This window comes from Lutjanus erythropterus, chromosome 24 (assembly GCF_056507025.1).
Source record: "Lutjanus erythropterus isolate fLutEry1 chromosome 24, fLutEry1.hap2, whole genome shotgun sequence".
NCBI classification, from domain to species: domain Eukaryota; kingdom Metazoa; phylum Chordata; class Actinopteri; order Lutjaniformes; family Lutjanidae; genus Lutjanus; species Lutjanus erythropterus.
The window spans coordinates 15,071,287-15,083,792 of NC_139340.1; the positions used below are offsets into that span (position 1 = coordinate 15,071,287).

At 39.7% G+C, this 12,506-nt stretch overlaps 1 protein-coding gene across 4 annotated transcripts in view; it reads right to left on the bottom strand.

Annotated features, from left to right (window-relative positions):
• Positions 1-12,506, bottom strand: part of LOC146304829 (peripheral plasma membrane protein CASK-like) — a 50,888-nt gene that overhangs the window by 31,910 nt on the left and 6,472 nt on the right. For all 4 annotated transcript variants that reach the window (XM_084713944.1, XM_084713947.1, XM_084713945.1 and 1 more), the window contains exons 2-3: positions 6,263-6,375; positions 390-495 (exon numbers count right to left, since the gene is read on the bottom strand). In XM_084713944.1, the coding sequence (XP_084570070.1) occupies positions 390-495; positions 6,263-6,375 (219 nt within the window). The remainder of the gene's footprint in view (positions 1-389; positions 496-6,262; positions 6,376-12,506) is intronic.

The window sequence follows — 12,506 nt, forward strand, 5'->3', positions numbered from 1 at the left end:
ATTTTGTTTCCATCAGTGCCCCTACCTAATAAGTCTGTAACTACAAGAATGAGGGGGCTGACAGTGTTGGCGATAAAGTGTGAAATTACCCGCAGCCATCTGCCAACTGCTGGTAAATTTAGTCTGTGGTTGTTAGATTTGTCTACTTTCCAGCCACTTTGCACAGAAATGTGTGCCATCCATATATTATTTTCTCCTCTTGACAAAATGAAAGTATGTATGTAGCACTGATCAGCATCTGTGGCGGTGGGTAAGACAGGCGTTTCCTGCCCTGGTCGAGAGCAAATTAGGTATACAGAATCAAACCCTAAAAAGGTGTGACACACGCCTGGGTACATAATGCACTGTATGTATGCACAGAATGCACAGAGTGTGCAGCACAGACTTACAATTCAAAAACCATGTAGAGCATGCCATCTGAGCTGTAGGTCTCCAGCAGCTCCACGATGTGGGGGTGTTTCAGCATGTGGCAGATACTGGCCTCTCGCTTCAGATCTGGCAGGTAGAAATTAGACAAGGAGGTGTAGTGAGATATGGTTCACATGCAACAATTAGTATTCAAGTATAATTATAGTTCAGCTGCAGGTTGTGAGGAATGATGTTAATTCAGCTTTTATCTGGATTTTTAATAATAATTCTGGTTATTTCCCCTCTTTTAATGGCTACCGTTAGGGAGTTTTGCTTACTGTTACGATAACATTAACTGTAATTTAAATGTATAGCCAAGATGTGGCCATGATATTGTTACACTGACCTTAATCCCTAATTTAGAAGCAGATATCACCTTTTTCAAAGTCAAATTCAAGCATTTTTCAGTTATTTTTATCCAGCACCTTACAGCTATATTAAATACATATTTTCAAAATGATGATTTCACTTCTTCTTCCCATTAAATCAGATGTTACTGAACACCAAAACTATTTCTTGTGATGGCATCCTACAGAACGGTGACAAATTAAAGAAAACAAAAAAATGTGTAACCTGTCTGCAAGCAGGCAAGAACATAACGCATACTGTTTTTGTTAGATTATTCTGTGTACATTTGATCCTTCTTATTTCAGGTTTAATATATAAAATACATTTTGCTCTTTTTATGTTGTTTCTAATTTATAGTTATCTAAATTATTAAAAATACAGAGTTTCAAGGGCCCTAGTTTCAAGCCCTGTTCAAGCCTTGAAAATAAAACTTTAAAAATTCAACTGTTTTCAAGGATTTAAAGCACTCATATGAACCTTAACTGGAAAAAGATCCACATTAAATGCAGTCAACAAACTTAACTATTCACTTACACATTTTCATATGTGCTCAGCCACTCTTTTCATCAGATGCTGGGTGGCTGAAGAAACTTGCACACTGTAAATCATGATTTATCCATTGCACACTGAAATGATTTATCCTTTTAATTTCACAGTGTTCATGCTTTTAAAGAGGCAAATTTCATTGTAAGCTTCCTCTGTTGGCTCATTCTTTATGAAAGGATTTAATGAAATTTGTGGCATCAGCAGTTCTAGGTCTTAATCTCCTTCTAGGAATATTTGGCATTTTTACATCACTTACTTTATTTTATACATATATACTATTACATGTCAGCACTAAGGAACAGCTGTGGCTCTGTGGTATTTCCCCAAAACATAAAAATAATAATAAGAAAAACAAAACTATGAATAGAAAAGAAGAAGTTGAGGGTCATTGTTGTGCACACACACACACATAATAAATACAGTCTCTGCAGAATTAGGTTTTGGGGCCTTTAACACCTACTCTGTTAAGACTGGTTAAATTTAAAATTTCTATCTCCATTTTCATGTTTATCTTCATCAAAAGTTGGAAAAGTACTGTGATGAGACTGCACAAAACAGACATAAATGAATCATAATTTAGAAAACACCAGATGACCTTCGGGTGAGAAAGAAAGACAGCTGCTCTGCTGAGACGCTCATTTGTGCTTGGTTGGTGCTTTGTTAAATCATTTCATGTCCCTTGGTGAGGAGTTAAGGGGATGAAAAGCGAAGAGGACATGCCCAGCAGCACGCCACCCTCTTCCTTTTGCACCTCAGCGGACCTGCTGCGCCAAAACTCCACCACCAGAGGGAGCTACAGAGCATCCATTTCATTTCCACACACAGGGATTCCATTCTTTGTAGATGCTTTTCACATGTTGTTTGACATTTTAATTGCGCATTTAAATGCACATCTGGCTTGCACTCATCAGCATCAGCCCCTCTCATTAACACCACATTCAGATCCACACTGCAAATACAATCACAACACGACTGTGTGGCATTCCTCGTCTTTTCAGTGCCTCTTTAAAGACGACAATCCTAATGGGAAAACCCTGCTAAGCGAACTGGGCATCCTCTCTGTTTAAAGAAAAGGAATTGCACAACATTGAACAGAATGACCAACAACTGACGAGACAAGCGCTAAGACACAGACGCTGCCTGCTGAGGAAGGCTGACAGACATAATGTGCTGTTGTTGAGCTCCTCACTCCATAAAAACCTCATTTACACACTCCACTCCCCATCTGCAAGTCTACTGATCTTTGTGAGTGTGTGTGTGTGTGTGTGTGCTCATTGTGTCGTGACAGACCAGTATCATTATGCAACAGAGAGAAATGACGCTGTGTCCCCACTACAGAGACCCCATTCTGCTGTTCCTTTGCTTTCATTATTTCTCTCCTCTCCTCTTTTACACTCGTCCTCGGCCTGTCTCATCGAGTATCTATTCTTTAACTTCACAATGCGGCCCAGTGTCCGCACAGTAACGAGGAAACCACTCAGACAGAGGGAGGGAGCCAAAGAGAGGCCTGGAACCATCTGAATGAAAGCAATGCCGTTCACTGGGCCTAGTCCAAATCAATTCTTAACATGAGAGGTTTTGTGATGCAATGTTAAATAATTTCACTCAGTTTGAGGAAAATGTCTCGGCATTTGCGTCTGATCTACTCCTTGTTGGCTTATAGGAAGTCAAAAATGCTTGGTCATGCACTAGTGGTACTGATAAAAAAAACCCGACCCATATGGGATTTTTGAGATGAATACTGATAATGATTTTAAGCGAGATTGGTGGCTGATACTGAGAATTTCTGGCCTGAAATTAAAGCAGACCTTTTCTAAGTTGACTGTGCACAAATTAAAAAAAAGGAAAGAATTCAGTATAACATATGCACATATCGGTGCATCTCAGAAAGTATTTATGCTGATATTGATATCTCTCTGATAATAAATTCCAGTTCAGCCAACAGTATCTGCTCACCAATACATCCTTCGGGCTCTACTGATGAATTCCATTCCCAATATATTCATAACCTAAACTTAAAATACACATCTAACTAATAATAACTGCAAATTGCGCTATTGTATGCTTCTCTAAAACTCAACAGCCATAAAGCTTTAATGTTGATTGAGGGTGCTCGCTAGTTCACCCTCTATATTCATCTTTATTAAATTCTACAAATCCAGACACTCGCTCATTCAGCTTTAGTTCAATACTCCCAAACTCTTAATTACACCATTAATCATGTGTTCGTCCAGCTCCCCCCCCCCACCTCTCACACACACACACACACACACTCTCATACATACAGTAACTGTGAATGTTTGTTACGCAGCTTGTAGCAGTTCTGTCTCCTTTGCCTTTTCACTCACATTTATGCTGACGCAGATTCTTTCTTAATAAGCTCAGGTATGTGGTCTCTGGAAGCCTCTTTCCGATTCTGGCTGCGCTCCAGTTCTCTATCTTGACACATTGAGTGGCCCCTTGCTTATTTCTTCTCTTGTGACTTTTTAAGTTGTCTGTGTAAAAAAAAATAGTACTTTTTTCTAACCTTAGGTGAAACTTTCACCATGTTCCACACTCTGCAGACACTTAATATTCAGGTTTTATTATATGCCATGGGAAACATGATACTTCAAGAAAAATGCATAAAATTATCTGTGATAAAATAGTTGTTTAATAATTGTTTTTACTTGTATATCAGTGAACTGTAATATAACCACTCTCACACTGATGACAAGTGCCAACCCTGACCGCTAGAAAAAAAACCTTAAAATATCTGGAGAGCTAAAACAACAAGTCGATTAACCAATTACCCTGTTGACAGAAAACTGATCAGCAACAATTTTAATAATTGATTAAATGTCCAACTGTTTAAAAAAAGCAAACATGTTACTGGTTACAACCTACAAAGTGCCAGTATTTGCTGTTTTTCTCCATTTTTATAGTTATGGGCTAAATCAAATCCCTTAGGGTTTTGGACGAGCAGTACAAAGTAATAATTAACAGGCTAATCAATGATGGAAATAAGCATTAGTTGCAGCTCTAAATATCTGTTACAGGCAGAAAATACTGCCACCGTGTTCTGCATGGGCTGCAGTGTGTTATAACTTCTGAACACTTTTTAAATTATTTAATCATTGATACCAACTGTTGACTTTTCTAATCAATGATTTGCCATCTATAAAACTGCATAAGTCAAAGCCAAAAAACAGATTAGAACAGCAGTGACCTGAGCTTTTTACATTTTGACAGAGCAAACATTAGGACTGCAACTCACAGTTATTAATGTCTTGTTATTTTTCTTTCAATCAACTAATCAATCAGTCAATCAAACACCATTATAAGCAATATTATCACATTATCTATCAGAAAACTTCTGGACATTCTTGTAATCACATATACTGTGGACAGGCTACACTCTTGCCATGCTTGTTGCACCAAGCATGGCAAAAGTGTAGCCTGTCCACAGAATTGAAGTAAGCAAAAAGAGATAAACCAGGATAACAACGATGCACTATCATACAGGTAATAGACTTAAAAAAAAAAAACTGCCATAGATGAAACTTGACCTATCCTCATTTACAACAATTTCCTCACTGCCTGCACCTATCTGCTCACTCAACACTGTTTCTGTTGTTGGATCACATGTCGATGGTAAAACTGAACGACACAGCTGTTAAATGATTGGCTGTTTATGTGTCACTTATAGCACGCTCCATTATCAAGGGATATGATGGGCTGTTTATGGGCCAAGACTGCTTTCATCTGTGGTTTGCATTAATGCATTTACATGAAACTATTGAACACTGTTCTTATTGCTACTGATGACGCGTCTATTGCTGATACATCTGTTGTTTTATTGCCCTGGCCTAATACTAACATCTAAAATGATGTGGGATATTGACTTTGTTTTGGGAAACACTGGTGTAAATTTTTACTTGTCTGTTTCTCCTCCCTTGGGTCATTTCCTTGTCTTGCTGTTATTGGCTACCAGGCTAATCTCTGACTGGGGCATCACAGATGGCACATAGTGAACGCCAACATTAGCACCAACACACATACACACACAAACCCATGATCTTTGCCTCCATCTCTCTCTCTCTCTCTCTCTCTCTCTCTCTTTCAGATACACACATAGACCTCAGCATGACGAGGCACAAAACCACATGGTGAGACATGGCATGCTTAAATATCTCACTCACACTCACCACCACAATCGAACCAACACACACATACACACACAAATCCATACACAGAGGCATAAAAAAAATGCAGCTCCAACATATTATTCATCTTGGTGCAGCACGTGTGACATTATGCTTCATTTATTTGTGTGCAAGAACGTCATTAGCCTACACACTCTGTGTGAGCCTGGGTGTTCGATATCTAAGCCAAACTGCATTTGCAAATTATTCCCAACATTTGTTATAATCCACAAGGAGAACATCGCAAGTTGGTTTGCATTAAGAGCACAGAATATGACTCAGTTAGAACTGCGATGGTTAACTGATTATGAATCAATTATTAGTTTATTCACCAACTATTTTGATAATCGATTCATCAGTTGGAATAATTTTTTATTAAGGAAAAAATCTCTCAAGCTTCTCAAACATTCTCATAGCATTTCCTGGTTTATTCACTCTTTTATGACAGTAAACTGAATATCTTTGGTTTGTGGATAAAACAAGACATCATCTTGGACTTTGGGAAACAATGATCAACATTTTTCACAATTTTCTGACATCTTATGAATCTAACAACTAATAGATTAATCGAGACAACTGAAAATAATCGAGTGTTGCAGCACTACAGTTAGTTAAACTTTGATGTGAGATGGAAGTGTGTTTAAAAGAGTAACACTCTGCGATTGACAACTATCCCGTCTTATCCTGATTCTGTTAACTCCCCCCATCTGGTGCTCCACGTGCACAACAACAAACAGTAAGATTTAAGTCTGAACCAGGTCTGCTGAATTTCTTACCTTCTGTGCTGAGGCCGGGGCTGGAGGTGAAGCTGGCCACATCGACAATCTTTACAGCAAACTGCTGGCCCGTGTCCCTGTTGATGCAGCGCCTCACCACGCTGAAGGGACCCCTGCAACACACACACACCAAGTTAATCACAGACACCTACAAAACAGACAGACACAAATCTGAAACATGATTTTTTTCAGATTCAAACACAGGAATGGCCCTCAGTTCAGCTGGCACTTAGCAGATACTCATGTATACACACTCACACACCAGACTTGTGCAGTGGGCAGACATGGAGCCATTTTTGAGAATACACATCGTAGCCTCTGTGCTCATGCCAGTGAGAATTATAGAGTAGTGGTGTGCAGCACAGCTGTAAAAGCTAAAATAAAAGCTTTATTATAGAGACCTGAGCCGGGGTGGCCTAACCTACAAGGTTTATTTTAATTTCATGACTTCCCAGATATTGTATGGTTGTGTGTCCTAATATAACTGCATTGAGGCTGATGTACCAAAGCTATAAGGCATGTTTTCCCATCCTGTGCCCAATAGGATGCAACTAATCTTCAAGCTCTTGTATTAAAAGGTGAGTCCTGACACGACCCAGAAATTTGCTCTACTCAAAGCTTGTGCGGCAGATTTGAGATTTTACATGTGTGTTGTGTTTTTTAACAAGAAAATCTACTCTGCAGCAAGAGAAAACTTATGAACACATTTCTATCTACGCTATAATTTTTGTTCAAATGCCTTTTACCATTATTAAACCCCATACAGAGCTAGTGTAAGACTATACAGTTCAGTATTCTTGACTGAGATATTAACTGGTGTAATCACATGAAATAAAAGTAGTTTCAATTTGTGGGCTGTGGGTAAGAGGTTGATAAAATATTGATATCTATTGGGTGAGGCAAACCAGCAGAGGACAATGCCAATAATATCAGTTATTGTTAAGGTCTAACTGTGCAGCCCTACAGAGCGGTAATGAGACCAGGGAAAACCCCAAATGATTTTAGACTGGGACACAGCTTCTGAGACAGAGGTCAGGAATACAGTACTGAGGTTATTTACAGCGGCTCCGACTAGAGCTCTGATTCTGGGGACGACAAAGACAGGGTTCAGGCAGTGACAAGAGGATGAGGAGTGAGTTTGTAGTAAGTTAATTTGTAAGTATACATCAGAGATTCAACCTATTTAATATACTGTCTATGTTTCTAACTCACTATTTGGACTTCAGTACTCCTTTTTGAATGCTATGGTCTTACTTATTGCTTCTTTAAATCAAATTAATAAATGTGTGTCAACTAGTCCACTAATGGCTTGAACTAATGATGATTAGTCAACGACGAGCATCTTTAGTCAGGGGCAGCCCTAATGTAGAACCTATAATACCATTCGTTTCATTAGTCTCACAGATGTATATGATAATTCTCTCTCATTATGCCAAAGCACAAAGCATGAGATTAAATCAGTCACAAAGTGGCGGGAACAGGCACTGAAAGCCCAGACATTTGCACATTTTGTGTCCTAGCCCACTGAGAGTTACAGACACACACACACCCCTGCCGTGTTACAGCTGTCTCTACATCTCCCAAGTATACAATTGTGAGAGACAGAACCAATGCTACTGGAGACACACACATAAGCAAACAGATAACACACACACACCGTTTGCTAAAGCAAAGTGGTGGCCATTAAAAGCAGTTGGTTTAACTGAGTTAGCAAATTAACTTTCCTCATGATGTTGGTGTCAAACCAACAGAAAAAGCTATTTGCTTTAAGTGTGTGCATCTTGTGAGTATAGGAGCTGCAGCTGATTTGCTCTCACATTTGTCTCTCACATCTGCTGTAATGATTAACCCATACAAACAAATGCGGGCAGGCATGTGTGCATGCTCTGGGCTGAGAGAAGCGTAAAACACAACACTGTTCCCTTCAGAGTCCACAGGAATCCTGCTGATGATCTGACAACCCCACTGACCTCTGCCCTCCTGGGTTGATGTGCTGTAGCAGCTGTGTTTCCCATTAAAAAGAGAGCCTCAGAGATACGGGGGTGCTTCTTGGGTGCATGACGGTGCTTCTGATGCCCCTGTTCCAGCTTAGTGTTTGACTGGTAAATGTTTGGGGGAGTCAAGTCTGAGGCTGCACCAAATGATGCAGTGAGGGTAAGGCCATCTTGGCACTGATCTAATGTGTGTCAATAAAACTCATTAGCGCCATTAGGCAATGAGGTGGGGTTGGGTGAACCTGCCAGATTTTATGCATCAACCCCATTTGTAATCTTGGCTGTCAATTCAAGGGAGCTGCATGGAGAATCAATTCCCAAACGGGGGCTGTTCCTACAACTGTTGTCTACTGCAAGTGAAAGGGGGTTGGGGCCGCTATTTAATTTAATAAATTAGAACGCAATTCATCTCATCATCTGGAATAAAAAAATTAAATGACCATTCAGCCATGTACAGTAGCTATTATAGAGGCATTATAAGAGGGCAAGTAAGTGTAAGAGGGAGCAAATCTGTGTGTGTGTGTGTGTGTGTGCCTGAGTGTGAGGAAGTGGAGAGGCCGCATGCCGTACTGACATCACCGCAGCTGTGCTGAGTGGGCTCATACAAAACGCCCACACATGGCTCACATCCGACAGCGGCAGTCATCAAACATTAGCCCAAAGTGGCAATCTTTACAGACTGCTCCTTGGCTCATTTCAACTCTCCGCTCTATGTAAATCAAAGACTGGATGTTAGGTGCATTTTGCTGGCTGCGAGCCAGATTTCCTCTCAGGTTTTCTCTCTCCCAAACAGGGACGGGACACATCTGTAGCTGCAGACTCAACATCACCAGTACGGCTCTCCTGAGAGAAACCATCTTTGCTTAAAGCAGCAGTTTGCTCTTTAGCTGTGGCAAGCAGCTAGCATAATTCACTCGGTTAGTCTGTCCCAGAAATCAGGAGGGAGGGGGAATGTTTGCACAGCTGCAAGATACAGAACCTAATCTGTACGAGTTTCTCAGGTATTTGTGCAGTTCCAGGGTTATAATCTCGAGCCAAGTAAATTGCATCTAATCTGGACTGTTACTGCGCACATTATCATCAGTGGCATGCAGTGACAAGCCTACACCAGTCATTTTCTCAACACCATCACTTTAAGCGTTTTCTGAAAAAAACTGCATTCAGCAACCCTCACGGGTGACATGAAACACCATTATGATGAACAACACAGAGATCAAGCGCTATGAAATTTTCAAATTGTGATTATAGTGACCAAAATTGTCACAATTATCAGTACTATGACTGTAAAAATTTGCTGAAAATAGCAGCACTATGTGCATTTGCACAAGCATTAAAATAATTACTTAGCCACTTGCCACACACAGTCTATATTTTGTGTTGTATTTAAGTATGCCTACTGTTTTAAAGAAACATTTGAAATCAAAAATGACAGTTGTTAGAGCATAAAACCAATGATCTTTACACATCAAGAGTCCAACAATGGCAAAGTCATCAGTGTAAAAAAACAAAACTGTGTAAATTAGTGCAACTTCATATAGCCTTTCATAACTGCAACACTCATGTTGTGGCCACGGACTATGGTTAATGTTAAACTGTGAAAATGTGACTTTAAAGTCAAATCGAATCTTGGTTTTAAAGGATCATGACAACCCTAGCAATGACCCCATGCACAATTTACATAAAGACAAATGAGTATTACTGTATTTATCAAACATTAAAAAATTCTCCACATAATGTGCTAAGCTATAAGTTAAATCTACTTCACACTTCACTTGTCTTGATATTGGAAGCGCCTGTGGACAAAAGCAGTCATGCTTCTACCATGATAACCACAAAATACAATGGCAAAAATAAAATCATCTAAATAAAAATCTTCTCCAGCTTCATTTTAACTGGTTAACGTGCAATTCACTGTAACTTTGCCTGGGAAAATGTAAACAAAGGCTTGTTTCTTCTGATTTCATGAAGAAGCCGACCTGGTGGCAGCCACTGAGAGTAACAATAAAGAAATAGCCAATCTTCTTGCAGATGCTCTGGTTAGCTTATGTAGGTCATACAGACAAATCAGTAATAAACTGAGACTGTTTCATAACCTGTTAAAAGCTTGCATTTGTTATAAAGGAGTGGGGGGCTTTCTGAGCAGCCCCTTTTTTCTGCATGTTGTGCAGGGTGCCCATCTTCAATCAAGTTTCCCTCGGGTACAAAGTTAACATATTCTGTGATCGTTTCATGTGTTTGAAAAAATGCAACTTTTGGCATGTGCTGATATGATTTAATAGAGCTTTAAAAATAACTGAGTTGGTGGTGATGCCTACGGATACACAAGGCTATCAATTGTTTATTCACAAATTTGCACAGAGGCCATGTGCTCTGAAAGGGAAGAAAATCACATAAAAAAGGGACTCTAACAGAAGGCTTCTAGGATAAGTGCTGTTTGCCCTGCTGCCCAAACTGAACTCAAGTGCAAAGCTGTTAATTTAACAAGTTCAACAAAGTTCAGTGCTGTTCAACAGTAGTCTGTGAATCTCTAAGCAACAACAATCCAGAGTGCTTCCTTATGCAAATTAGAGAAACAACCCTTTGAATATTAGCGGGGAAATTAGTATTCTAGTTGCAAAGTGAAATTTAGAGCAGAGATACCCTCCGGAGGTTCTAAAGCTTTTGCAAGAAAATCCTTTCCTCTACATAAGCCAGAAGAGGATCCAGGTTTGTTTAAACCACCATGTAGAGTCTGTCCTAGTCTGAGGAAAAGCTTCAACTTTACACCATCCATTCACAACTATTGATCCACTGTGTGTGGGCAGCTCACAGGAGCATATTCTGTACATGAAGAGGAAAGTCCAAAACAAAGACAAGACGCGCTCTACAGAAAACACAATCAAGATTCCTAGACTATATATTAGGTATGGTTTAAATACTGTCTACACAGCACTACAAGCTGGCACAGATATCACTGTGAACATATTTTACTGTTCAAGCCAAACACAACCTGAAAACAACCTGACAACATTACTTTTTAATGACACAAACATTACTCCCCCTTGACATCTTCCTCTACAAAACAGATGGGAAGATGACACATTCAATAATGTGATACTTTATTGATCCCAGCAGGAGTTCAGTGTCATGCTTCAGGACACCTCAGCTGAGTGGATGCTTGCCAAGCTGGGGGGCTTTGAACCCTCAGTTTTCCAGCTGAACGACAGTCTCTCCAATTCCATTTACATAAATGAGGGAACAGAATACTAGAAAGATGTCTTCATATGCAATCTGAAATGGCACGAACACCAACTATTGCCAAATCATTACAGAGATTAATTTTATACAACTCTGACACAAAGTGAACAAAAACTCCATGTAACAATGCTTCACAAAAACAGGCTTTACTCCCTGCTATTGCAAAGGATTGTTGATTTTGGAGACCACTGTGGACACTAACTGGCTAACATACAACTCATTGTAACTTTGCCTGGAAAAATGAAAGCACAGGCTTGTTTCATCTGATTTCATGAAGAAGCTGACCAATGGGCAGCCATTAAAAACAACTACACAGAAATGGCCAATCTTCTCGCTGATCTCATTTGCTTCGTTTCGCAAACACAGGTCATGTGAAGGGTCTGGTAATAAATTGAGACTGCCTCACAATCAGTTAAAAAGTCAAAAAAACACCCACACTAGATAAGGCACAGTTAAAGCTAATAAAAAATTGGTCTTCCTGCAGCAAAGCAGCTTGTGTACGATTTGTATGCTAAAGGTTGCATCCGTTTGGGGGAAAACTTCCACTAAACCACTCAAAACTATAAAACAATCAATGAAAATTTAAGATTTAAATGCACTGCAGATTTAAATGTCCAACCAATTTAATTATCCAACCCAGAATGAGCCAGAGGACAGATAACTTCATTGGTTTAGAGTGAGTCGCACATCCCAATATTCTAGGCTCTAATGAGCACCCCAGGGCTGAAATAAAGAGCACTGTGACTCCAATAGTGCTTCTCAACAACCTAAGTCCTATTCAAACAGAATCATTACAGACAGAAACGGATTAAATTGCTTCAGTGCTTTGCCAACACTTCAACTAGAGATGAAATCTCAAAAACAGGCCCGTGGTTAGTGCTTTATGTTCACAGCATCATCGCACATTTACTATGTAAACTACAAACAAGGTGCACATAATGAGCAAGGCCTGGTCTGCGTACGTCTGTTCAATAGCTCGTGTCATCTTTCACTGCAGTTAATCCAGTCAGAAG